General features: G+C 44.6%; 1 protein-coding gene across 3 annotated transcripts in view; it reads right to left on the bottom strand.

Annotated features, from left to right (window-relative positions):
- Positions 1-27,763, bottom strand: part of Alpk1 (alpha kinase 1) — a 105,788-nt gene that overhangs the window by 8,504 nt on the left and 69,521 nt on the right. For 2 of the 3 annotated variants that reach the window (XM_021158235.3, XM_085835536.1), the window contains exons 4-11: positions 18,927-19,125; positions 12,240-12,299; positions 10,937-11,023; positions 9,945-10,021; positions 9,050-9,145; positions 7,672-7,776; positions 2,639-4,730; positions 730-883 (exon numbers count right to left, since the gene is read on the bottom strand). In XM_021158235.3, the coding sequence (XP_021013894.1) occupies positions 730-883; positions 2,639-4,730; positions 7,672-7,776; positions 9,050-9,145; positions 9,945-10,021; positions 10,937-11,023; positions 12,240-12,299; positions 18,927-19,125 (2,870 nt within the window). The remainder of the gene's footprint in view (positions 1-729; positions 884-2,638; positions 4,731-7,671; positions 7,777-9,049; positions 9,146-9,944; positions 10,022-10,936; positions 11,024-12,239; positions 12,300-18,926; positions 19,126-27,763) is intronic. The other variant, XR_015046667.1, reaches the window with a different exon arrangement.

The raw sequence follows: 27,763 nt of genomic DNA, 5'->3' as shown, positions 1-27,763 counted from the left end.
AATCAAGACAAACAGTCTTGATGCTACTTTACAGGGTGTTTGAAAACTGGCTGAATTAGTATAAGTCGTTTCAAATAGGGCCTGGGGCATATATTATTGTAACCTTCAGCTGTTCTAGAACTGCTTGGATTTACCCAATTTCTCTATTTTTTCCCCCGATTTCATACATTATTAGGGTTTAGATGACAAACAGCGTCAACTTTAAAAGTTGGACTTATGCATTATTATTATTATTATTATTATTATATTATTTGTTTTTCAAGGCAGGGTTTCTCTGTGTAGCCCTGGCTGTCCTGGAACTCACTTTGTAGACCAGGCTGGCCTTGAACTCAGAAATCTGCCTGCCTGCCTCTGCCTCCCAAGTGCTGGGATTAAAGGTGTGCACCACCACTGCCCAGCAGACTTATGCATTATTTTTTTCATGGGTTTAAAAAATACAAATAACATGGCAATCAACCATATGGCTAAGATGTCTAATTTTCTTGTGTATCCAGTGGGTTTAAAGCTGTTTCCATGGTGGGCTTGAGTTCATGTATATACAGCATCCAGACACTCATCTGGCATTATTCTGTGATGTATGAAAACTGTTGTCAATTGACTAATGATGGAGAAGAGAAGTCATATATTTGGGCCACATTTCAACCCTTTCAAAATCTCATGAGTGACTACTTCACCAAACAGAGAACTAGCCTGACATAAGTTGACGAAACACATGGGTTCCAGCAATACCTCCCCAGGGTTTCCTCTTGATGGAGATAGTGGACCCAAAATGCATTTCTCTGCTTGCCCTTCTTCTTCACTTTCAGGTAGTCTCCCAGATACACCACAGTTTCCTGCGCTGTCCACAACTCAGACTTTTTGGAATATTTTAGAAGAAGGGCACCTGGGAATAAAAGGTAAGGCTTCCTTAAACCATATTGAACAGGGCTTGGTAACCAGCAAGCACACTCTGCATGCTCACTGTAGGGTCCTGGCAGCTCCAGGGATTCAAACTGGTATCATGGGATATGCTGAATGAACATGAGTCCTAAATTGCCTCATCAGAACTGTCCAACTTGTACTCCCTCATAGTTTGCCTTTTTATAACTCCTATTAAAAATTAGCTCAGGGCTGGTGAGATGGCTCAGTGAGTAAGAGCATCCGACTGCTCTTCCGAAGGTCCTGAGTTCAAATCCCAGCAACCATATGGTGGCTCACAACCATCTGTAACAAGATCTGACGCCCTCTTCTGGAGTGTCTGAAGACAACTACAGTGTACTTACATATAATAAATAAATAAATCTTAAAAAAAATGGTCAAAAAAATTAGCTCAATGAAAATGTGATACTTTATAAGTGTCAAAAAGGAATAGCTTTTGATTCTTGCTCCGTTAAATATGGCCAAAGACAAAGTTAAGACGCGCTTCTGCATGAAAATATATAGAAAGTATATAGAAAAAGGTTTATAGATACTTATAGAGACTGTGCTGTGGTGTATGTAGCATAGAAAAACGAAGGCTTATAGATACTTATAGAGACTGTGCTGGCGTATGTAGCATGTGATTGCAACGTCTTAACATCTGGAAACAGCAGAGGACCAAGTTTACCACCTTGGGCAGATCACACAAACATAAAATAATATTGCTTCACAGGCTCCCAGAAATGCCAGGGATTCTTGATTGCATATTGCAGTGTGCCCTTATGTCTTCTTACTCCTTTTGAATTGGGGACAGGAGGATAGAGAAACCACATCAGAAAGTGTGGCATCTTTTACTCAACAAAGATGCCAACTTTATTGAAAGAGATGGTGAAGGGGGGAAAAAGTAACACTGTCTTCATTTTAAACCAAGAGAGAAAAAAGCACAAAACTAGAAAGCATCCCTTACAGGGAAAAGGTCAACATGAACCCCACAGAAGACATGTATGCTATTTTGATATTTAAATTAAAACTTAGTGACCAGAACTCAAGAGATGGCTCAGCAGTTAACACTGACTGCTCTTCCAGAGGTCTTGAGTGGCTCACAACCATCTGTAATGGGAAATGATGCCCTCTTCTGGTGTGTCTGAAGACAGCGACAGTGTACATTAAAAACAAAAATAACAATAACAAACAACAACAATAACAACAACAAAAACAAACCTGAGTGACCAAAGACCTTCTGTGCTGTGTGGTGACTTGGGAGAGGTAAACAGAAGAAAATACTTAAAAGAAATCCACAGGTGTGGGAAGGGAGTGACCTCCAGCCAGTCGAGTGAGTAATGGGAGTTGTATTGCTGGGATGGAAAGAGAAGGTGATGTAGCTGCTCACATTCAGTGACAGATGAATCTGAGATGATGAATCAAGAGGAGAGAATGGAAGGAGAACATATTCTAAAACTTTGCCCCTATTCCATCCCTTTTGACTTTTAATTCTTATTAGTAAAATTAACAACAACAACAACAACAACAACTGGGGAATAGCCTATCTCCAAAAAAAAAAAAGATGTGGTCCTGAAATCTCACTTCTCACAGGCAGGAAATTGCATGTCTAGAAAGGCAATTTTCCCGGCAATTCACAAAGTTCACCCTTTATGATCGTGTTCCCCAGCCAGCTCTTCCCGAGGCTTCTAGCAGATGCTCCCTAAAACTTGGAGCTAGAGACTGGGAGGATTGTACTCACTGTGGGCTTGTTGGAGTTGATTGGACTTCAAAACGCCAGTATTCTCCAGTCTCTGAAGCAGCCAATCATGCCTCACGCCCGCCAGAAGTTTTTCAAGGTCATCAGGCTGTAGGGTTCGAGCCTCAAGGATCTCTTGACTGGTCTGCCCTGCCAGCGAGGCGAAGGAACTTCTGCTTGAGTTCAGCAGAGACCAGGAGCTTTCCCCATCTGACGAACTGCGGGAAAAGGCTGGTGATTTTAGCCACCATGGTGAGCATGAGCTGGAGTTCTGGCTGCTCTTCAGCATGCTCCCAAGCTCCTCTCCTTCCTCTGTGGTGCTGAAGTCTTCATCGAAGACAAGGGAAGGACGGGAGCCATTTACAAAGGACTTTGGCCCCTCAGCACTCTGACCGGATCTCAAAGCACGTGGTCTGTGAACGCCATCCTGGCTAATGGAGCAGACCTCTGTGCTGTCAAGCATTTGGCCCTCCTCATCCACCGTTGAGGCATCAGGGTCGACAGTCTGGTCTCTGACTGAGCAGCCAGTCTTTGCTGAGTCAGCGTTTTGAACTGACCCATCCGGAAAGAAAGTTCTACGTGTAGACATTGAATGGCTGCCTTCTAAACATCCTAGGGCTACCTGAGAGGGTGATAGTCCATCGTCTGTGCTTTCTGCTGTTTCTCCTTCTGGGTCAACTGAAGAGGGGGCAAATGTTAATTCAGGTCCTGTGCATATTTCAGTGAGTTTCCCCCCATTCTTTTCTCCATGCCAGTCTTTAAAGTCATACTTGGATTCTGGGAAGTCACCCATTATTCCAGAGGGTCCTTCTTCCTGAACTGAAGGATTCGTGGTCACATCCGTGAACCTGCCTGAACTAGACAACGACCAGGATTCAGAACCACATGAATGACTGGACTGAAGAGAAGTATTATTAGATCCTTCAGCGGTTTCTACCAGTCCTAAACCCGAGGCCAAACAAGTATCTTTTGCGTTGAGAGGAAGGATGGACGTGTGATTGTGTAACTGACTTGGTGAAGACTCTAAGTTGTCATCTCCAGTTGTCTGAAGAGAGACACCAGGGAGCTTTGAAGACAAATACACAGCTCTGCTGCTTCTGTTCCTCTTGGGCTCCTCAGACGCTGCCGAGGAGCTTTGCGCCTCCACAGGATGCTCTTCTTGGCCAGACCCTTCCCTTACTACATCCTGAACAGCGCAGTTCACTTCCTCCCAGCTTGTGGAAGAGCTGAGCCCTGACAGTCTGCCCCAAGAACTGGAGCTAGAGTTGTCTCTCAGAGACTTGTTGGAAACATTTGTCCCTCCGTTGCTGTGGTTTGGTGGCTCAGTCTCAGTCCCCATATCTAGATCCAGGGAGACTCTGAATGCCTTGGAATGGGTCCAGCTTCTCCCCCTTTCTCTTTGGAGCTTCCCTTGATCTTTCTTAGACATTTTGGAAGAAGCTGTATTCCTGCTGTCTTGGGAACTCACCCTCTCTAGAGTAGCACCCATAGTATCTGCGGTGTTTGTTTCTGTCTTCAGAGTGGTGATACAGACCTCCAATTTTGTGTCTCTCTGGTTGCTTTTGCTGTTCCCACAAGTGCTTTCAAATACCTCACACACTGAGGTATGGTGCTGGGAATAGGTTTCAAGAATTTGTTGGAAATCCACGTGTCCATGCAAGATGAGTCGATCTAAGCCACACTTGAAACTCTCTGGGACATAAGAGCGAGCATCTAAATTTGGGAAGCTTTGAACTCGTAGATGTCTCTTCACCTGGCTGATGAGAGACATGATTTCCTGAGACAGGCCTTCTCTGTCCTGGCTTGTGGGAGAAGTGCTGAAGGTGTAGAGCTTGCCCACAGCTTCACTGCATAGCTGCCTTGCTGCGAGAACTGCATCTGTCTCCCCATGGAGTCTGGAGTGCACCGTGGTGAGGCCAAAAGCAGCTTTGATGAAGCTGTGCAGCTCCTGCTTGCCATTAACCAGCTCGCCATCTTTCTTGGTCAGGAGGCCAATCTCAAAAGCTTCTTTGGCTTCACACAGATGCACACTTTTCACTTCCGGAGGGCAGTCAGCAGAACAGCTATATGACAACAAACATGTGCCACGGATATTCTGTGGAAAACAGCAAATGAGGTCAGATATTGCATTGGGTACTAGATATGAATCAGGACAAACTTCTATCCCCCCTTTTTCCTTTCCTTTCCTTTCCTTTCCTTTCCTTTCCTTTCCTTTCCTTTCCTTTCCTTTCCTTTCCTTTCCTTTCCTTTCCTTTCCTTTCCTTTCCTTTCCTTTCCTTTCCTTGCCCCTTCCCCTCCCCTCCCCCTCCCCCTCCCCTCCCCCTCCCCCTCCTATTGCATTGGGTACTAGATATGAATCAGGACAAACTTCTATCCCCCCCTTTTTCCTTTCCCTTCCCTTCCCTTCCCTTCCCTTCCCTTCCCTTCCCTTCCCTTCCCTTCCCTTCCCTTCCCTTCCCTTCCCTTCCCTTCCCTTCCCTTCCCTTCCCTCCCCTCCCCTCCCCTCCCCTCCCCTCCCCTCCCCTCCCCTCCCCTCCCCTCCCTTCCCCCCTTCCCCCCTTCCCCCTTTCCTTTTCCCTTCCCCCCTTTCCTTTTCCCTTCCCCTTCTTCCCCTTCCCCTTCTTCCCCTTCCCCTTCTTTCTTCCCCTTCCCCTTCTTTCTTCCCCTTCCCCTTCTTTCTTCCCCTTCCCCTTCTTTCTTCCTCTTCCCCTTCTTTCTTCCCCTTCCCTTCCCTTCCCCTTCCTTCTTCCCCTTCCCTTCCCCTTCTTTCTTCCCCTCCCCTCCCCTCCCCTCCCCTCCCCTCCCCTCCCCTCCCCTCCCCTTCCCTTTTCCCTTCCTTCCCCTTTTACCTTCCCTCCCCTTTTCCCTTCCCTCCCCTTTTCCCTCCCCTTTTCCCTCCCTTTTTCCTTTCCTTTCCTTTCCTTTCCTTTCCTTTCCTTTCCTTTCCTTTCCTTTCCTTTCCTTTCCTTTCCTTTCCTTTCCTTTCCTTTCCTTTCCTTCCTCCCTTCCCCTTCCCCTCCCCTCCCCTCCCCTTCCCTCCCTCCCTCTTTCTTTCTTTCTTTCTTTCTTTCTTTCTTTCTTTCTTTCTTTCTTTCTTTCTTTCTAGATAGGGTCTTTCTATGTAGCCCTAGCTATTTCAGATCACACAATGTAGACCAGGCTGGCCTCAAACTCAGTCACACACTTGTCTCTGCCCCGCCAAGTGCAGATTAAAGGTGTGCACCACCACACCCAGCAACCCTTTTACCCAGAGGACAATCACTTAAAATATTACAGAAAAGAAAATGCACAACACAGACTTTCTAAAGGAGGTTCATGAGTGTTTAATGGAGGATGTGAGGGTTTTGTTTTGTTTTTGGTGGGTGAGAAGCAATGGAGCCTTGAGCCATTGACTGAGATGGGGAGTAAAACATTATTATCTTTATTTTTCATCCTGCCATGACCCTGATGCTTGTGGCCTGAGCATGGCAGATCCTGCTGTTGTTTGTTATTTTGGCAAGTGGTTTATGATGGTTGGATTGTCTGTTTGCTTGGTTTGAGAACTCTGTGAAGACTTACCAGAGACAATCACCTAAGGGGTGGAAGAACCCCCTTTAAGGTGGGATGCACAATCCAATAACCAGGAATGAGTTTGAAACAAAAGAGGAAAGGGGAAGTCAGATGCCTGCTAGCACTGAGGCTGAACTTTCTGTTCTTAATAGCTCCTGCTACTATAATATTTTATCCTATCCTGGGGCCAAAGTAGTAGAGTCTATGAACCACAGATTGAAACCTCTGGAACTATTAGCAAAAAGGCAAACAACAATATCAACAATAACAAGAAAGCAAAGCAAAGCAACAACAACATTATCATCATCACCACCACCAACAAAAAGAACAGTCCTTGTCTTCCTTTACATTGTTTCTCACAGTATTTGTATTTGGCACAGTAACAAGTCTCACTAACAGTTTCCACCCACCCAGGACATAAACATAATTAATTTATCTATACAATAAAGCTATTGATTTAGTTATAACCCAAACAACAGAGTAGTGGATTTTAAATTTGTGTATGGAACCAGCTGGCTAAGAGTCAGTTCCTTATACCATATGGACACCAAAATCTGTAGATGCGGCCGGGCGTGGTGGCGCACGCCTTTAATCCCAGCACTCGGGAGGCAGAGGCAGGCGGATTTCTGAGTTCGAGGCCAGCCTGGTCTACAAAGTGAGTTCCAGGACAGCCAGGGCTACACAGAGAAACCCTGTCTCGAAAAACCAAAAAAAAAAAAAAAAAAAAAAAAAATCTGTAGATGCTCAAGTCCCTTGCGTAAAACAGTATGCATATAAGCCATGCGCACACAGCATCTGTAGATCACTTCTGTAACTCAGTGTCACTACTTCACTGTCTAGGAATGGTAAAAACAAAGAGTCTGTATGTGTTTTGTACAGATGCAAAAAACTTTGATCCCAAGTTGATGAAACGCAAGGGTGTAGAATTGCAGATATAGAGTAGACCATATATATTCTTTAATTAATTAACCGTTTGTGTGTATGTGTGTCTGTTTACATGTTTATGCCCATGGAGTCCAGAAGAGGATGGTGAATCCCCTGGAGCTGGAGTTACAGGCTGCTGCAAGCCACCTGATATGGGTGCTAGGAACCTGACTTGGGTTCTCTGCAGGGGCAGTACTTGCTCTTAACTGCTGAGCCCGCTTGTCAATCCCAAAGTTAACTATATTTCAAAATGCAAGATTTTTGTAATATTAATCCAAGAGATATGCATATAATGGGCATAGAGTAGATCCTAGGATCTGTGTGTCTTGGAAAAGCTCTGTAGGTGATTCTGATCTGCTGCCAGCCTTTGGGACCCTTGTCCTGGAATAGTCAGCTTTATACATTTGGACTGAAATAACTTAGTCAGGATATGGTCATTCTAACTAATAGTAACCCCCAACCCCAGGTGTGGAGTCTTGTCATAATTGCCAATGAAGAGCCAGCACCTACTTCAAGGATAGACTTTTCCCTCCCGCTGGCTGTATGGGACAACCTGTATTTACCACAGCCGTGAGCACAAACAGGGGTGTGTAGGCACTGAAGGCAGCTGCCAGCTTGCAGGCTTCTGCGGCTGACAACAAATGGTGGTCAAACTCCTTGAGCAGGGCCTGTGGGGAAAGCGGGGAAAGTGAAGCAGCAGTCACTGTTTCTCCACGAGCAAGTAAAGCCTGTGACATCCCATTGCTTTTCTTTCAAGATTCTGAAGGACTCCTTATTTTCCTCATGAACCCTCAGGAACCTACCAGGATGGTGCTGAGAAAACCTAAGAGGGTTGGAAGACCCAAGAACATTGGGCGTCCTTTCCCCTAGCAACCGTTTCCATCCCACATCCCCATCCTGCATACCCAGCCCTGAGAGTGCAGCATGTACAACAGTTAGGCAATGTAAACCAGATGAGCCCCCCTGGGAGACAGAGACAGTTCCTTTTCCATGGAACCTGTACACTTCGCATGCAGACTGATCGATAATCTCTGTGTCGCCCTTGACAAAGGGCTTCTTATGGTTTCACACCAATGAGGATCCATCCATTCATTCTGGGAGCATATACTAGGCACCATAATGGGTCAGACACAGTTCTAGCCCTGAAGATAAAGTGACTGTAAGCTTGCAAGGAGCTTATTTTCTACTGGGTTGAAGAAATGATCAGTACAGTTATAAAAAGAGCAGTAATATTAGGCTAAGAATATGGAGCAAGTCCTCAATTGTATGATTTGCACAACAAACCCCATTTTTTAGCGTGTTCACATGTTTACAGTGCACGTGTGGGTGGGTGACCTCCTCAGGACATGTCCACTTTTTTTTTTTTTTGAGACAAGTCTTTCACTGGGACCTGGAGCTCACAGATTAGCTACAATGGCTGACAAGCAACTCCAAGGTTCCTCTATGTCTCCAGGGTTGGAATTTCAAGGACATGCTATCATGCCTAGCGTTTATGTGGGTGTTGGGGACCAAACTCAGGTCTTCACACTTATGTGGAAAACACTCTGCCAACTGAGTCATGTCCCTTGATCATCACCATAATATTTTATGTTTTTAACTTATTACTTATTAACTTATTACTTTACTAACTTATTAATTAAAACCAAGTTTAGACACTGAATTCTGTTCATGTTGAAAGGAAATACACGGGAAACTCCGAGGATATTCTATTATTCTTTTGCTTGAAGATTGTTGGTGCCCTTTTGTATATCTGATTCATCGAGAGAGGCTGGGATAACCAAGATAAATAGAACCTACTAGAGCTGCTCCCATTAATCTAGGAGGGACTCAGCTCCCAACACCCACTCTGCTGGGAGAGAGAAGATAACCAGCACCAAGAACAGCCCTGACAGGTGTGCAGGCATGCCACTCAGAACTGTGCTTTGGACAAACGACAATTACCAAGTTAACCTTTGGGCTCTTCTTAAACTTTTCATAGTCGGTTTTGCTCATGGAAACAAAGATGTCTGCCAGTATGCCCAGTGATGTGGAAATGCCCTGTCAGGAAAAGAAACAAATCAGACTGGAATTCTCTCATTTCATGTCCTACAGCCAAGGACTCCATACCACCAGAACTATCTGCTTGTTATTATTCTGTGACTATGACGTTGGAGATACTTTTGAACTAACATCACCAGGACTGAGAGAACATCATAGCCTAAGACTTGAGGATGAATCGAAACATGGCTACTTGGAAGTTGGGCTCTACTGGGTTATCGGTGTTAATTTATCTAAATAACAGGCCTGAACAATTGGTACAGGAAGAGATTTCATAGTATTCTCTGTCTGTGTTGTAAAGAAGGATAGGCCTCACATCAATGACAGATCTCTGGGAAATGGAGGGTTCAATTAACGAGGGGACAGTGCCAAAATTATAGAGAATGAAACTACCAACATCAAAGCAAAGGTTGATTCTTAGTTTCCTAAAGATGCTGCTACATCAACAATTAAGGGGAGTTTCTCCTCGATTGACTCTTGGAAAAGGGTTTTACACATAGTATTGTGTCACAATTTGTCACAGAATCAAGTGAAGGCTCTATAATGTGACAGGATACACACAGTGGGCCAGAGACCTAAATTTATAATTGGATGGTTAGAGATTATTACACAAGCCCATCATAGATAGAGTCTAACCACAACACAGAAAGAGGTTCCTAAATGTTCCTGGTCTTGTGCTTGTGTAGAATAAATTAGACAGTGCAGACAGAATTGATAAAGGATGGAGCTAACTGTGCTGTAAAAAGACAACTATCCAAAGACAAGCGAGGAGAGTCGACACTGCATGTAGACACGAAACCTTCTTATCTGGCTGAGGGAGTGTCAGATATCCTATGACGGAGGCCCATATCAATTCTGCCGCTTCATACCACATGCCTAAAACACAAGGGGAGAATAGGGATGGACTGTTAGTATCTGTGCCTCAGTGGACAGATAAGTAAATCATAATTGTTTACATTTATAAGAAGTAAATAAGTAGGAAGAAATTAGAAAGGAAATATATTAGGAAGAGTCATGGGACCCTGTTAGGAAGACTCAGGTTAGATTCGACCGACAAAGCCAACTGTCACCAAGAAACTAAGAACTATCATACGTTTCGGTATTTGTCTTAATTAGAGTTACCATTGCTCTGATGAAACATCATAAACAAAGCAACTTGGCTATAGTTCCACATCACAGTCCATCACTGAAGGAAGTCAGGACAGGAACTTAGGCAGGGCAGGAGCCTGCCACAAGGCACACACACACAACCACACACATATACAGAAGCCCAATTTACAGTCATTTCCACTGTAAGAATAATATTTGCTATCTTATATTAAAAAATCCAAATGCTTTGGTTTACCTTTTAGTCTAATTAGGGTTTGAAAACTGCTCAAAATTTGTCAGTATCCCAAGGGATGGATGAGTAATGAAAGTCAGTGACTAGCGACAATTCACAACTGTAAATTTCATTAACAAAACAGAAATATATTTTCTCCTATTAACCTTAACAATTATAGGATTTATTTTTAAAGACATGAGTTCTTGCTATGCTGCCCAGGCGAGCCCCAACCTCCAGCCTCAAGCTCTTTTCTTTCCTCAGTCTACACAGCAGGCTACACAAGTGTGCATAGACACACTCAGTTCAGCTCCAGGTATCCTAATGTCATTTTCTTCTCAAGAGGACTACTATGGGAAGGGGGGTGTCACAGCTTTAACCAGATACAATAAGAAAACTCCTTAGTAAATTCTTGTAGCCAGCCTCTGCTGTGAGCTCCGAGGGGGCTGACGATTGACGTCAGTCAGTACCTAGCTTCTGCAGAATCTGCCCTCTGATCTGTATGCAGACCGACTGTACCAGGACTTTGTCACTCTCATTCCTATACAGCCAGGTACCTGCAATGAAAGGAATGCATAGCCTGTAGTCAGTAAGGAAACAGCCAGGTAAGGCATACCGATTTTCATAGACGTCTTCGTTAACACACTTGACTTAGATTTGAGAGACAGCTCTATTCCTCATGACTCCACAGGAGATGGCTTCCATGTGGTCTGCCACTGTCTTATGAACAGTTCTCCATCCCTAAGGCCTTCATCTGTGTCTCCCGCTTCAAGCACTGTACTCTCCTCATCCCCACCTGGGATCTTTTTCTCTGGAGTCTTAAAGAGTTCCTTGTCTTTCTCAGGTCCCAGATTCAGTGCTATTTGTCTCGAAGGCTCTCCAGGTTCCTAACTCCAGGTTACCCTGCCCAAAGTGACCCCACCATTTGTGTCTGTCTGGAAGACTGCAGGGTCAGTTCTATAGTGAAGGTGATGACTCCACACAGACAAAAAAAAAATCTTAGGAAAAAATTCATTACCCATGTAGTGACTTGACAGGGAGAGCCAAGCTGACACTCAGGCTGGTCATTGGCTGAGTAACGGGAGCAGTGAGTGGCTATGATTTTTTTATGGTGGTCATTGGGTGAGGTGGGTAAAGTTCTGAGAAGTTGGGCTGTGGTCTGTGGGCAAGTAGGTTAGGTTTTCAACTTTGTATTAGCACATATAATATACTGCATTATGTACTCCATTATTCATTTTATTCTAATTTGTCAGCTGGCCCAGTGGGCGGCAAACGGATGGCAAGTGCCAATGGTGAGAAACAGAATCGGGCTCTTAAGTGTTCTGCCACACTGCACAGTTCTTGTCCTAGTTCCTGTGTGTGCGTATAGGGTGTGTATATGTAGATGTGTGTTGTTGTGTAGTGTGTGAATGTGTGTATGTGTGGGGGAACTGTGAAGGGAATGTGTGTGTATGTATGTATGTATGTATATATGTATGTATGTGGGGTGTGTGCTTATTGTGTGGGGGAATTGTGTAGGGTATGTGTGTGTGAACATGGCTTTGTCTGGTGTGTGTATAGTGTAGAAGACAGAATATGCGAACACTGGCTTGGTGCCGGGGGCCACAAATGAGAGGATGTATCCACACCCCAGCCTATCTTCCTCTTGGAGCTCTCCACAAATTTCAAGAACCAAGAGCCAATGTATCTGAGCCCATTGAACTCAAAGCTCACATACAGCTGCATTCAAAGTCTTTTTGGAAAACGTGCCGACTTAGGATTCCCGACACTTACCGGTTGCTCCGTTGTTGCTTATCAGGCTGCTCAGGATGTATTCTGCCTTCAACAGTTTCCCTGAGAGCAAGCAAGCACACAGCACAGTGTTGGTTTCAACCATCTGCATAGTTAATTATAGCCTCTGCTCTAGGATTGATGCGCTGTTTTCAGGGACCCTGCCCTCTTTATGGAAACACTCAGATTTAACATTTCAGTCAACAACTACATCATATATAAAACTGAGAAAGAAAGATATGTTTCTAGGATTGGCAAACTGGGAAGTTATAAGTTTCTGAAGAGGTAATCTCTCTCTCTCTCTCTCTCTCTCTCACACACACACACACACACACACACACACACAATAGATACAGAAATGCTGAATGGCAGAGGCAAACCCTGGTCAAAGGTGGCATGTCCTCTCTCTGTGAAAGCTGTATGACAAAAGATTACAGCTACCCAAGAACAGCATAATTTGCACACAATTATCCATCCCTAATCCTTCAGGTTTGGAGCTTCCTTCCTTCCTTCCTTCCTTCCTTCCTTCCTTCCTTCCTTCCTTCCTTCCTTCCTTCCTTCCTTCCTCCTTCTTTCTGTTTTCAAATTGTTTTGTTTGTTTTGGTTCCTGTTTTTCATAAGCAGGAATCTCAGCCGCTTGTTCATTTACCACCCCGTCCCCACCTAACCTGAAGCCCCGCCCAGCCTGGACTCACCTCCAACTTTGTGCTCACGCTTGAGTTCTCTCTTCTCCCTCTCATCTTGCTCTGTCACCGTTGCTACCCTGTGGCTCTTTAAGCCCAGCTTTCACATCTAGGTCACCAGACTCACAACTATTTGGAAAGACTTGCCCTTCACCCTTCTCTTTCTTTTAATCTTCCTTAGAATGTGACTGTCATAGGGCTGAGGCCATGATTTATCTAGCAGTTAAAACAGTAGTTTTCAACTTTCTCAATGCTGTGACTTTAATAAGTTCCTTATCACTTAAATCTATGTAGTGTGACTCTGCCCCCATTGCCAACTCTAAAATCAGGCCAGGAATTGCATACATCAGATGCCATGCAAATAGGTGTGCCATTTATGGCTTTCTACATAAAATGTCAATGAAGATGAAATCTTCAGCCTCCAATAAAATTGTTTTTATATAGTAATAATAATTACAGTCCTTCATGTTGTGGTGACCCCAACCATAAAATCATTTTCACTGATGCTCCATAACTGATTTTACTAGTTATGAATGTTGTGTAATGTCAATATCTGTATTTTCTTATGGTCTTAGGTGACCCACAGGCTGAGAACCACTGGGTTAAAAGCACTTGTTGCTCTCACAGATTTCAGGTCCCAGACCTTTGGGTGGCTTATAGTCTTCTGTAACTCCAGCTCCACGGGCATGTGATATCCAATTCTGGCCTCCATGGGCACCTGCACTCATACACATAGATTAAAAAGAAAAAAAACAAAAAAGCCCTCCAAATGTCATCGTCTCCTCCAGCTTTACCTGATCACACAGATTGGTTGTGTCAGTTGTGTTTCTAAAGACCGCAGCATTATTTTCCATTCACACCCCTGTCCCCCCACTAACCAGTGGACCACAGAGCTCACTTCTTCTCTTCCTGACCATAATCTGGCCTTGTGATCTGTTTTAGCAGTGACACATGGTTTAATAGACACTGTGCATCTTACCTAGTTGGCACAGTAAGAGGTCCATCTTTCTGTGTTTGGTTTTCTCCTTAGGAAAATCATCTTCTAAAATGTCTGCTTTGCCCACACTTTTACATGATAGTTTTGCTGGTTATAAAATTCTAGGTTCAAGTTATTTTGTCTTAGATTTGTGTTAATTCCAGTGCTTTCTGAAGTATTTCTTCCTCCTCCTCTTCTTCTTCTTCTTCTTCTTCTTCTTCTTCTTCTTCTTCTTCTTCTTCTTCTTCTTCTTCTTCTTCTTCTTCTTCTTCTTCTTCTTCTTCTTCTCCTTCTTCTTTCTTCCTTCTTCCTTCCTTCCTTCATCTTCGTCTTCATCTTCCTTCTCCTCCTCCTTCCTCCCTCCCTCTTCCCTCCCTCTCCCTCCTCCTCCTTCTTCTCTAGACTATTTTTTATATTTTTGTTTGTTTGTTTTGATTTGTGTTGCTGTTGTTTTGAGTCAGGATTTTACTAAGTAGCCCTGGCTGGCCTGGATCTCTGCATATATACCAGGCTGGCTTCAAACTCAGAGATCTGTTTGTCTCTGCCTCCTGAGTATTGAGATGAAAGGCGTATATATCACCATACCTGTGAAAGATTTATTTCTAATTATGTTGAATGTATGTGTATGTTTGGGGAGGGGATGGGAGTGGGTAGGGTATATGCATGTGAGGGCAGGTGCTCACAAAAGCCAGAAGGGGGCATCAGATACCCCGGAGCTAGAGTTATAGGTTGTTGTGAGCCACCTAACATGGGTGCTGGGAACTGAACCCAAGTTCTCTGCAAGAGCAGCATGTAGTTTTAACTATTAAGCCATCCCTCTAGGCCACTATGGGCTATTTCTGATGTAATGCTTTTAGTCATGTCTAGTTATGTTTTCCATGTTAATGATTTGTCTTTTCTTTCTGATTTCTTTAAGATTTTCTTGTTGTTGGTTTTTGTGTTATTTTGCCACACTGGGTCTAGATTTGTCTTGCTTCTAGATCTACTTGATCCTTCTGTAAATCCTCTCATTCTTGTGTGTATGTGGTTTTTTTTTTTTTTTAATGCTCTTTTAGCTTTCAGACTTCTCCTTCACATTTGCATCTCCCTTCTTAATTCTCAGGATGTTCTTTATGTTTAATGCTCAGCTGTGTCATTCCCTCCTGCAGTTGGAGCTGTTGCAGGAACACAGGAAATGAGGTCAGGGTTGGAGCACCTAGGGAGTGTGCATCTTCCTTTCCAGGTTGTTACCAGTTACACAGTAAGGGGTACAGTAGGCACATGATGTCAGCTGGTCCCTGGGGGTACAATAGGCACATGTTGTCAGCTGGTCCCTGGGGCACAGCAAGCACATGATGTCAGCTGGTCCCTGGGGGCACAGCAAGCACATGATGTCAGCTGGTCCCTGGGGGCACAGCAAGCACATGATGTCAGCTGGTCCCTGGGGGCACAGCAAGCACATGATGTCAGATGGTCCTTGGCTCCTCCAGTAAGCAGCACCAGCCCTAGACCTTCAGATCTGATGTCATTTCATCACATCCCCAGGGTCTATAGAAGTCAGGCAGCACTGCTCCAGAGCCCCAGTTGCTGCTCATTTTTTTATGAATGGATTGAAAGGAGACTGAAAGACTTGACTGTCATTTGCCCAGCAAGTGCATAACTTTTGAAACTTAAGTTTTTAAAATATGTTTCCCTTTTTCTTCACTTATCTTGCCATGACCTCAACAGCAGTTGGGCATCCTTCTCGTCCATGAGATGCTGGCAGCCTAGCCCATCTGTGGGGAGATCTTCTGGGTTCACCAGCTCTCTTGACCAGTGGCTCTCAACCTTCCTAATGCTGTGATTCTTTAATACAAGTCCTCACGTTATGGTGACCCTCAACCATAAAGTTATTTTGTTGCTACTTCATTAACTGTAATTTGGCTATTGTTATGAATTGTAATGTAAATATTAATATGCAGTATATCTGACATATGACCTCATGACCCACAGGTTGAGAACCACTGTTCCAGACAATTTTATGATTTAATTTTTTATCCCTTATCTAGGGACAAATAAAAAAGCCAACAGCACATGTGTGACCTGCTTGTTGTGGGTTTTCTCGACCCCTGTAACTAATTGCTGATTACTGTGTTGACCGGTAAATTCAGCAGCTGTTTGTTTGTTTGTTTGCTTGTTTGTTTGTTTGTTGATTTTGAGACAGGGTCCCACAGCCCAAAGGGGCAATAAACTGATCCTTCTACCTTCAAATATATAGTGTTATTGGCTGATCCAGTCAGTACGTATGCCTGATTTAGTTAGGTTTTTTTCCCTTCAGATTAGTAAATTCGTTTTCTTTTGTTGTTACACCATACTCATTTGAGCATACTAATTTTAAGACTGAGTCTTTCTCCTTATTCTGTATGTTTTCTTCCATTTCTGAACCTTACTTTCCCTCCTTATTATATATAGTTTTGATCCCTCACACATACTCTTCCTTCCTTCCTTCCTTCCTTCCTTCCTTCCTTCCTTCCTTCCTTCCTTCCTTCCTTCCCTCCCTCTCTCTTTTCTTTCTTTCTTTCTTTCTTTCTTTCTTTCTTTCTTTCTTTCTTTCTTTCTTTCTTTCTTGCTTTCTTGCTTTCTTGCTTTCTTGCTTTCTTGCTTTCTTGCTTTCTTGCTTTCTTGCTTTCTTGCTTTCTTGCTTTCTTTCTTGCTTGCTTGCTTGCTTGCTTGCTTGCTTGCTTGCTTGCTTTCTTGCTTTCTTGCTTTCTTTCTCTCCTTGTGAATTTTAATAGAAAGTTATCACCCACCAAGGCTACTTTGCTGTGGGCTTCTCCTGCCCTGATGTGTGGCTGTTCTTCCTCAGCACAGTTTATACTTACTTTTCTCATGGATCTCAGAAGTATGGATCTCACTCTTGAGCCGCCATCATCATCATCATCAATACCATCATCATCATTATTCCTGGTGGAGATTTCTAGCTTTGTGGTTCAGATAAATTCAAATTCCTCTCTTGCATGCAGCATAGACTTGGATTTTTATTTATTTTGGAAAGTTTGTGTGTTTTGTCTCTAGCATAGAGCTTGGGGAGAGAGCAACCTTCCTTGTAACTTCTCCACAGTGTCTGGGAGAGCCACCAGTCTCTTTTCACAGCCTGTGCAAGGCCTTAGGAATTCCACCTTTCTGCATCTGCTTTTTTTTTTTCTCCCCTGGGTGAATCAGAGTCCAGTCTTTGGCCTTTGCACAGGGACCCAAACCACAATCCCTTTCCTTAGGGCTATGTATGTGTGGAAACACAAACGCCTTTGAATGTATATTGTATAGAGCCATACTCTAGGGTTCTGAACTAGACTGACCCTGAACGCCCACTATATCACAGGCACTTAAAAATCTCTACTTCGCAGTATTTACATGTTTGTAATGGGGGAAGGTTCTGTATTGGCTCAGTCCTCCATCTTTATGGAACCAGAAGTCTGTGACTTTCTTTGCCACTGTGGTTTGAAATACTTGCTTCCTGTCTCACTGTGAGCGGAGCAGCAGACCCAGGGAGTTTTCACTTGTCTCCCTGATACCTGCCATTTTCATATCTTGAATGTGTTTTGGAAATGTGTACATGTATATGTGTGTGGTGGGGGGCTCTGGATGTAACATATGGAAAGAATAAAAATTTTAAAAAATAAATAAAAAATATAAAAACATAAAAAAGAAGACAAAGCTGTGGACACCCCTTCCTATCATCTGACCTCTGTTTTCATTCTATATCACAGCGCATCTGTGTGCACAAAAAATGAGCCATGGCTCTCTTGCAAGGGCAATTTGATGGGAGCCGACACTAGAACTCTGCTGTTGCATCTAGTATCACCTGCCTGTCCCCCCCAGAGTGAGCTCTTCACAGGCCACTGTCCTTAGACACCACCAGAAACCACATTGATTGGTAGTTTTCCCTCATGCACCAAACACCATCAATGCCTCAGAGACATCTGGGAGTAGATGTTTTCCCAATGTGCAGCTTTCTATAGAGTTACTCTGGGAAAGTCAAGAATGAGACACAAGCACAAGCATGATTAGAGTTCTGGCAGTTAGAACTCGCCAGAGTGGACTTGACTCCGGGCTATACCTATGCCAGGTAAGTGGCTCTACATGGAGCTGAACCCGGGCCTTCAAAACGGGCTATCTTATCTCTGTCCCCTCTGCACCAGACAGTTGTCCCATTTAATTACTGAATAGCTAAATGTAGTATAGTTACTGCAGCTCCCATTCAAAAGAAATGAAGTAAAGAAACTTTAGCCTCTTACAGACCAGAGTACTAAAATAATAGCAATAGTTGAAATTAAGAAAAAAAGAAAAAAAGAAAAGGTGGGTGGGAGTGGGAGGGTGGAGGTGGTCATTTCTGAGAGGGGTGATTTGACTTCTGTCTTCATACTCCAGTGTTTCTAAATTTACAGATTATAAGTAATTCAAATAATTGCAGACCTGTGTGGGAGCGGGCTGTGCTGCCGCACACCCAGCCCCCACCCTACCCATACTCCCCTTCTACGACGTAAGTTGGCCTGTCAGCCTCAGTTTTCATTTCATTCAAAGTGACAGGGGGAAAAAAAGATACTTTCAGCCCTAATCAGGTACTGTACCGGTGTTCTCAATGATGAAAACCCCTCAAATTGCTTCAGTGGGCTGTCAGCTCCATTGTTGGCTTAGTCAAGTGGCCCTACAGAAAGGAGACAGGAGCGCTAAGAGAAAGGAGTCGATTTCTAATCTGCTTTTTAAAGGCTCTTGGTCAGAAGTATAGCAATTCAGATGCCCCTGTTTGAAAGCAGCGGGACAGATTTGTTAGCAGACAAAGGCTCCAATTAGTATTTTCCACACCCTTTCACAATTTTCTCTACTGCTTTTGGCTCTGAAACCCTTTACGCCAGGCCTTTGTGCCTGCCGAGAGGCGGGTGCTGGGGCAGCGCGGGCTGGGGCGGCAGAGGTGGCACCCGCCGGTGCCCGCAGGGGCCCGTGGGCGCCCGTAGAGGTCAAGTAGCCGGGAGCAGGCGGGCTGGGGACCAGCCGGCGCCAAGCGATGGAGCCCACCTGAGTTGACGGAGACCCGGGCTTGGCGGATGACCACCTGCGGGGCGATGGGCGTTGCGGGCTGCAGCTTGTGCAAGCCTTTGGCGACCTGCAGGAGTTTTCCGGAGACGTCGAGTCCATACAGGAACCGGTCCATCAAGAAGACAATAGCGGAGGCGGCAGCGCAGTCCTGGACAAGGATGGAGGCTCGCAAGGCTGCCTGCAGAAGCGACCACAGGACATAATGAACCAGAGACAACACCGCAGGCAAGAAGGCTGCCCTGCACCAAGCCTAGCTAGCCATCTAGGTACTTCTCATTAAAGCAACAACCGAGCTTGTAGCTAGGGGGAGAAACATACTTTAATGAGCGATCAAATCCTAAGAAGGAAACAACAACCAGGGAAAAAGTTCAACACGCTTGATAAATAATCGTCTTCATAGGAGTTTCCTCTTATGTCTAACGTATTGCTTTTTAAGTGAAACAATACAGAAGTGAGGCACAGACTTAAAGTATACCATAACCCAACTCCTTATCAGATTTATTTCTGTTCTCTCCCTCTGACTCCTCTGATTTCCCTTCTCCATGATGATAATTTAGGTCAGATCCCATCTGAGCAGGTATGTCTCTCTTTTATGCATACATGGACAAGAATTGACTCTCCATCTTGCCTGGACTCTTTCCCTCTCTGTCTCTCATTAATGAGATCACTCATATCAGGCTGTACAATTCCTGGCCTCTTAGTTTTAGGCATCATTATATCAGTGAGAGCTTTCATACACAATTTGTAACAACTACCTTCATTTATTGGATGCGTTATACACACGCACAGAGAGAGAGAGAGAGAGAGAGAGAGAGAGAGAGAGAGAGAGAGAGAGAGGGAGAGGGAGAGGGAGAGGGAGAGGGAGAGGGAGAGGGAGAGGGAGAGGGAGAAGGAGAGAGGGAGAGAGAGAGAGAGAGAATTTTATATATGCATATGTGTTTTGATCGAACCCACCCCCTTACCCTCCTCCAATTTCTCCCCCTCCCCACTCTTCCTTCTCCTTTCTAAGCTCCAAGTCTGTCCACTTAGTGTGCTTGGGAGCAGGACAATGCACTGGAGCACGGCCAGGGACCACATCCCTAAAGAAGAGTCTCTGTCCATTGCCAATAGCCCCTCAGCTAGCGATGGAACTTCATGACGCACCTCCTCATTCATGCTAAGATAACAGCTAGCCTGGTCACGTGCAGGTACTGTGTACGCAGTCACCGCTGCTGTGAGCTCATACGTGCAACAGCACACACTGTTACACAGCAGATGTCCACTGCCTCTGGTGATCCCTCAGCTTGGTCGAAGCTGCCCCATTTTTAGGGCTGAGCACGTTGACCTGGCGTTCATTTCAACTGACCTTTACTGCAGAAAGAAGCCTTCCTAATGAGGGCGGAATTATTCTGCACCGGTTGGTCTGTGGCAGGAGCTGGTGCAACAGACAAGAGTCTGGGCAGACTGTACACATATATTTGACATAAGCTGGCTTGAATTCCTGATCCTCCCTCTCACTTCAACTTCCTAAGTGTTTTGATTACTGATATGGGCTGTCACACCCACCCTTATTACATATATTTTAATTAAGAGACAGTATATTAGCTCAAAATGTAAATTTGATTTTCATTGTCCTGTTAGTATAAGTCACATATAACTGGTTAGAAGCAAAGGGGGAAAACAACTATGACTTGGAAGTGGAGCATGAGAGAGAAGTGAAAACAAAGGCTGGGGCTCAGTTGCTAGCATGTTTGCTTTGCACACGTGAAGTGCTGGGTTTGAATCTCCGCACTGTATAAACCAGATGTGGTAGCCGACGTTCAACGTCACCTTTGGCTACATGGCAAGTTAGAGGTTGACATGGGCTAGATACTCTCTTGAAAAACAAAAAAGACTAAGACAAATAAAAATAAACAAGAAGAACTTGTATGGAAAATACTGCCATCTGTTGGGGCAACATTTCGCAACCTGTGAGTCATGACCCCGTGGGGGCGGGTCACAGGGGTCAGCTAAGACCATCATAAAACACAGATTTGTTAGGATTCATGTGATGGTTTGTATATGCTTGGCACTATTAGAGGGTGTGGCCTTGTTGGAGTAGGTGTGTCACTGTGAGTATGGGCTTTCAGACCCTCATCCTAGCTGCCTGGAAGCTAGTATTCTGGTAGCAGCCTCCAGATGAAGATGTAGAATTCTCAGCTCTTCTTACACTATGCCTGCCTGGATGCTGCCATGCTCCCTGCCTTGATGATAATGGATAGAACCTCTGAACCTGTAAGCCAGCCCCAATTAAATGTTCTTTTTTAAGAGGTGCTTTGGTCATGGTGTCTGTTCACAGTTGTGAAACCCTAACTAAGACAATTCATAACAGTTATGACGTACAATGAAATAATTGTACTTGGCAAAATTACAATTATGAAGTAGCAGTGAAAATAATTTTGTGGTTGGGGGTCACCGCGACATAAACTATACGAAAGTAGTGATGGAAAGGCTGAGGATCACTATGTCAGTGTGGGTGAGGGTAGTACCAGTTTCTGCACAGAATCCACCTGGGTCTTTTCCTAGGCTGTTTTGCTCCCACATGAAGCCTGGAAAGCATTGGAAGTGATTTCTGACCTCAACAAGCTCCACACTCAGCCCTGCTTGCTTCATAACCACACTCTAAGTCTCAAGTGTTATCCCCTTACCCGGTTTCCCCCCTCCTGGAAACCCCCTATCCCATCCCCCATCCCCCTGTTTCTGTGAGGGTGTTCTTCCACTTACCCACCCACTCCCACCTCCCTGCCCTTGATTCTGCTACACTGGGGCATCTATTGAGCCTTCAGAGGGCCAAGGACCTCTTCTCCCATTGATGCCTGACAAGGCCATCCTCTGCTACATATGCAGCTGGAGCCACGTGTGCTCCTTGGTTGGTGGCTTAGTCCCTGGGAGCTCTGATTCTTAACCCTTGATGTACTGAACTAGGCACCCAAGCATAGCACTAAATACATTCTGTGAATAATTTGTCCAGTTACCACAGCAATCCCCCAGTCCCAGGCAGATTCCATTATCAATCCCATTTACAACAGGGAAACCTGAAGGCTCAAAGAAGTCACGCTTACAAGACCTGGGCCTAGGAGCTGAGCTTAGGTGAATACAGATCAACCAAGCTCCTATCTCTTAGTCTTAAGATAGCTAGAGGAGTCTGACAGATGTCAATTACTTGATAATCATGCTTGCCAGTACCATAGATGCAGTCAGGATTGCAGTAGTTGCTGAACTAAGCAGGATGCAACTCAATACTCGGAAAGAGTTCAACCCAAACTCAGAGAGCATCTTGGAGGAACGCAGTAGTAGTTATAGATGCTAGCTAGCAAGAAAAAGGACCAACTCTTTGGCCAAGTTCACCTCCTCTCACCAGGAAGCCCAGGTAAGAAGTGCAGACTGTTCAGTGAAACATGAGCTAAGACAGTTTTCTATGTTGAGAAGCAAGGTTATTCACACGGTGCCCACAGGTTAGCTATAAAGGAAGTGTGGGAAAGCACAAGGTGGAGAACAAACCCTCACCCTGTGGGAGCAGAGACTCATGCTCCTACTTGGTTAGGCCATAAGTAAGAGATGGTGTCACCTAGCGCTGGTGACAGGATTTTAATTAAGGTTTTAAAGAAAAAAAATATATAGAATGACTTTTGCTCCTCCTGGCCTGAGCTTGTAGAATAGTGAAGCCCCTCTGCTCCCCTTTCTGTCCATCCTTGAGTCCTTTTAATTAAATTCAGGACATATCAGGGCTGAGAGATGGATGGCCTAGCAGTTAGAGCATGCTCTGATCTTGTAGAGGACCCAGGCTTGGTTCCCATTACCACATTAGGCAGTGTCTTAGTCAGGGATTCTATTCCTGCACAAACATCATGACCAAGAAGCAAGCTGGGGAGGAAAGGGTTTATTCAGCTTACACTTCCACACTGCTGTTCATCACCAAAGGAAGTTAGGACTAAAACTCAAGCAGGTCAGAAAGCAGGAGCTGATGCAGAAGCCATGGAGGGATGTTCCTTACTGGCTTGCTTCCCCTGGCTTGATCAGCTTGCTCTCTTATAGAACCCAAGACTACCAGCCCAGAGATGGTCCCACCCACAAGGGGACCTCTGCCCTTGATCACTAATTGAGAAAATGCCTTACAGTTGGATCTCATGGAGGCATTTCCTCAACTGAAGCTCCTTTCTCTGTGATAACTCTAGCTGTGTCAAGTTGACACAAAATTAGCCAGTACAATTGACACCTTGTCAACTTGACACACAAACACATCACTAGTAAGCCTCAACCCTTAGTTCTTATTCATCTCCAAGATCTAAATAACTTTAAAAGTACCATAGTCTTTATATATTAAAAGTTCAATCTCTTTAAAATATCCAGTATCTTTTAAAATTCAAAGTACTTTAAAATTCAAAGTCACTTAACTGTGGGCTTCACTAAAAAACTTCCTTCAAGAGGGAAAAATATCAGGGCACAGTCACAATCAAAAGCAAAAATCAATCTCCAACTGTCCAATGTCTGGGATCCAACTCACGATCTTCTGGGCTCCTCCAAGGGCTTGGGTCACTTCTCCAGCCATGCCCTTTGTAGCACACAGCTTTTCCTCTAAGCTCCAGATGCCTGTACTCCACTGCTGCTGTTGTTCTTAGTGGTCATCTCATGGTACTGGCATCTCCAAAATGCTGTTGTCTTCCACTGTAACTTGGATTCAACAATAGGCTCTCTTAACGGTGCCAAGCCTCAACTCCTTTGCATGACCCCTTCAGTCCTGGGCCATCAATTGCAACTGAGGCTGCACCTTCACCAATAGCCTTCCATGGCCTCTCACAGTGAGGAGCCTCAGCTGCTTTGCATGACCCCTTCATGCCTTCAAAACCAGTACCATCTGGGTGACTCTTACACATTACTAAGTCCCACTGCAGCATGAGGTACAACCTTGGCTATCTCTGGAACAGCCTCTGTGCTCTCAGAAAACATTTCCCAGAAGATGTCACCTCAACAATGCTGGTCTCTTCTTAATCATCGCTAATTTCTTAGCTCCAGCTAACCAGCATCAATAGTCCCAGTAAGGCAAAGTTTTTGCTGTAGTAGTTCTGGTATCTTGTTAATCACAGCTGATTCTTCAGCTCCAGCTAACCAGAACTACAGAATCTTCACAATCAAAAACATCAATGGCCCTGATAAGAGTCTTTAATCTTCCCTCTGAAATTCCACAAGCCAGGCCTCTATCTTCTGCACTGTTCTCAACATTATCTTCCAAGCTCCTATACAACATCCCACAGAGCTTGTAATGCTGATCTTCTAGCCCAAAGTTCCAAAGTCCTTCCACAGTCCTCCCCAAAACATGGTCAGGTTGTCATAGGAATACCCCATTATGCTGGTACCAATTTGTCTTAGCCGGGGTTTCTATTCCTGCACAAACATCATGACCAAGAAGCAAGTTGGGGAAGAAAGGGTTTATTCAGTTTACACTTCCACACTGCTGTTCATCACCAAAGGAAGTTAGGACTGGAACTCAAGCAGGTCAGAAAGCAGGAGCTGATGCAGAAGCCATGGAGGGATGTTCCTTACTGGCTTGCTTCCCCTGGATTGTTCAGCTTGCTCTCTTATAGAACTCAAGACTACCAGCCCAGAGATGGTCCCACCCACAAGGGGACCTCTGCCCTTGATCACTAATTGAGAAAATGCCTTAGAGTTGGATCTCATGGAGGCATTTCCTCAACTGAAGCTCCTTTCTCTGTGATAACTCTAGCTGTGTCAAGTTGACACAAAACTAGCCAGTACAGGCAGCTCACAGCAGCCTGTAACTACAGCTGGAGATCCAATGCCTGCACACACACACACACACCCACACACCCCTCACATATGCACACAATAAAAAATAAAACCAAGTCTTTACATTTAGACTATCTCAGAATTTCTCCCTTGTCAACAGTAAGAAAAGATGCATTCTCATCGAAAGTGCTCTCTGCTCATTAAACCTTCCTAGCAAGGGCTCTGCAGGCTGTAGTCTGCATGTTGAAACTTTCTCCTGACCCCAAAGCTTACATGGGAAAGGTCTGGTTCCCAGGTAGGGTGCTAGAACACTTTTTGGAGGTAAGGCTTAGTGGAAGGCGGTCCTGGTACTGGAGTTGTGTCCCCGAGAAAGATGGTGGGAGCCACCCTCACCTTTCTTTTTCTTCTGGCCAAGAGTAGAACAGTTGATGTCCATAGTCGCTAGTGAGCATGCACACTAGAGACCCCTAAGCAGCAGATCCAATGGACTGTGGGTCACAACTTTCAAAACGGTGAAGCCAAACAACCCTGTTCTATGTGTGAGTCATTTTTTTCCTGAGAGTGATGGAACGCTAACTAAACAATTTGCATAACTCTAAGTAAAATAGGCCTAAACTTTTACTTCTGGTCTATGCTGGGTTTTAGCTATGGTATTTGTCTACATGGCTTGATTTCTGGGTTATATTTTGGTTTCTATCTAAAGATCTATACAGCATTGCATAAAAAATAACATTTAAGCATAGACTATGTCCTGTGTGTCTGTGTGTGTGTCTCTCCCTCTCCCTCTCCCCTCTTCCCTCTCCCTCCACCCTCTCCCCTCTGCCTCTCTCCGTCCCCTCCCCTTCTCTGTACATCAGCATTCATGAATCATTCAGTGCTTACTAATGACAGTACAACTACTCCACTCTTTCACAGTGATGGTTTCTTGGCTCATTAAGCATCAATTCCTTCACTAGTATGGAAATGATAGTCTCTAGTTAAATTTATCCTGCTGTCCTAAGTCTTCATTAGTAGAGAAAATCCCGGCCTTTATCTCTCCTCCTCGTCTTCCTCCTCCGCTTGTTTATTAGTTTGCAAACCTCGCACCTTGCCTCAGCATTTTCTTTCCCGTTACCGGAGGTCAATGGCTACTGCATTTCTGGCTTCCAGTTCTTTATTTTGCTTCATGGGAGGCACAGTGACTCCGACTGGAACTAGTCAGCATAGCTGAGGGTCTTCGCTCATTTTCCTTTTTAATTTTGAACAAGCTGTTTAAAGAAACAGATCTTTTTCTGCTCTTCTATATGACAAGTCTCACCTGGCAAGTCGCCACCTTACAGGGGATGCTCTGCCTGGCTGGGCAATTTCTGTGACTATGGAAGTATATTCGATCGTTCAGGCCACATGGTAGCTCTCTTATGCTCTAATATGAAGCTTTATTGCCCAACCTGGCCTTTGTCAAGATTGAAGGTAACACTTAATCTCTTAGAATGGGGAGATGGCTCAGCTACCAAGAGGCCTTGCGGTATAAGCAGCAGTATCTGTCTCTGGATCCCAGCATCCACACAAATGGCAGATGTGGCCGTGTTCTCTCGTAACCCCAGTACAGAGGGTGAGGAGGGAACAGAGACAGGTAGATCCTGGAGGCTCATTGATTAACTGGCCTGACTGAACGGTTAGCTTTAGGTTTAGTAAGAGACTCTGTCTCACCGGAATAAGGTACAGAGTATACATATACACATAGAAATCACAAAACACGCACATGACAATATTTAATATCTTATTGGCCACACCTTTGAGTTGTTTTTGAATTCTTTCAGAATCCAGCATAGGAAGAGAGATTATTTATGGGATATTCTCAAAGATCATGACAGTAATACTACCTTTCTTTTAAAAGTCACCCATAGTCCATGTCCCTGTCTTTGAAGCAACCATGCGTTTTGCTTCTTGATATCCTTCTCCACCCCTGGCCCCACCTGAGCGCAGTAAACCTGAGAATAGCTGTGTGACACATGGTTTTGACCATGGGAAAGTGAACCTCGAAATGTCAAACTAAGACATGTAGAAAGACATCACTTGTCACTTCAGGAGGGGAAGAAGTGCATGTTTCAGTGTGCGTGTGCGTGTGTGCATGCACACATAAACACACACATGCATGTGCCCATCGAAGCTAGAAGAGGTCATCAGATCCCTTGGAGCTCGAGCTGTATTTGCAAGGCACCTGATGTGGGTGCTGGCAACCAAACCCATATTCTCTGCAGGAGCAGAACTCACTCTCAAGGATGACCCATCAGCTCCTCGCCTCCCTGAGTGCAGTCTCGAAGTCACATTTTCCCTTTGTCAGCCTATCTTCATTTCAGGATTATGGACGCTATTTTGAGTTTGCTTGAGTTTATTTACCACAATAACGAGCAAAGATATAATGTTACTGAGCTCTTTATTTCTCAAGTAAACATCACACTGAGAAACAAATGTCACAACCAGTTCGGTTGTCTCAGTGTCCTAAAGGGTAGGTTCAAAAGAGAAAAGAAAGTTAACAGCTATACGCATACTCAGGTCTGTCTGATAAGGCCAGTGTCTGATCGAGAACTCTTTCTGTGGGCACCGTATGAAGGCTGTCCTCTGGTTAGCAGCTTCGGCTACCATGTGCAGGTGGCAGGAACTTTCTCTTACTGTATGCCCCTCATAGTTTGCTCAGAACCACTCTCTTCCTGTCAGCTTGTGTATGTCCCTGTACCTTAGAAGGTCCTCCGTGATGTGCTCTGACATGGCACTCCAGTACATGCTGCCCCTATAGTTCTGCTCCTTTCTCCTCAGAGTCCATTTGATTCAGGCAGTTGCAGCAGCCTTCGGAACCCAGGTTTGGGGGCAAGCTGCTTTCCAGATGTGGTCCCCACTCTTTCCTCATCAATACTACGGAGTCCCATCTTAGTGGCAACGTCTATTTTCTGCGAGATCCTCATGTACCATTCTCACCAGAACTCTGCAGTGGCCTTAGAATTGATACTAAAAAGGGAGATGAGAGGTTAAGCGTTTTGTTTTTGTTTTTTGTTTTGTTTTAAGTTACAAATCAA

This window comes from Mus caroli, unplaced genomic scaffold (genome assembly GCF_978045245.1).
Source record: "Mus caroli unplaced genomic scaffold, Mus_caroli_1 scaffold_3, whole genome shotgun sequence".
NCBI classification, from domain to species: Eukaryota; Metazoa; Chordata; class Mammalia; order Rodentia; family Muridae; genus Mus; species Mus caroli.
Note: the sequence above shows the minus strand (reverse complement) of the source record. Positions and strands in the feature narration are given on the sequence as shown.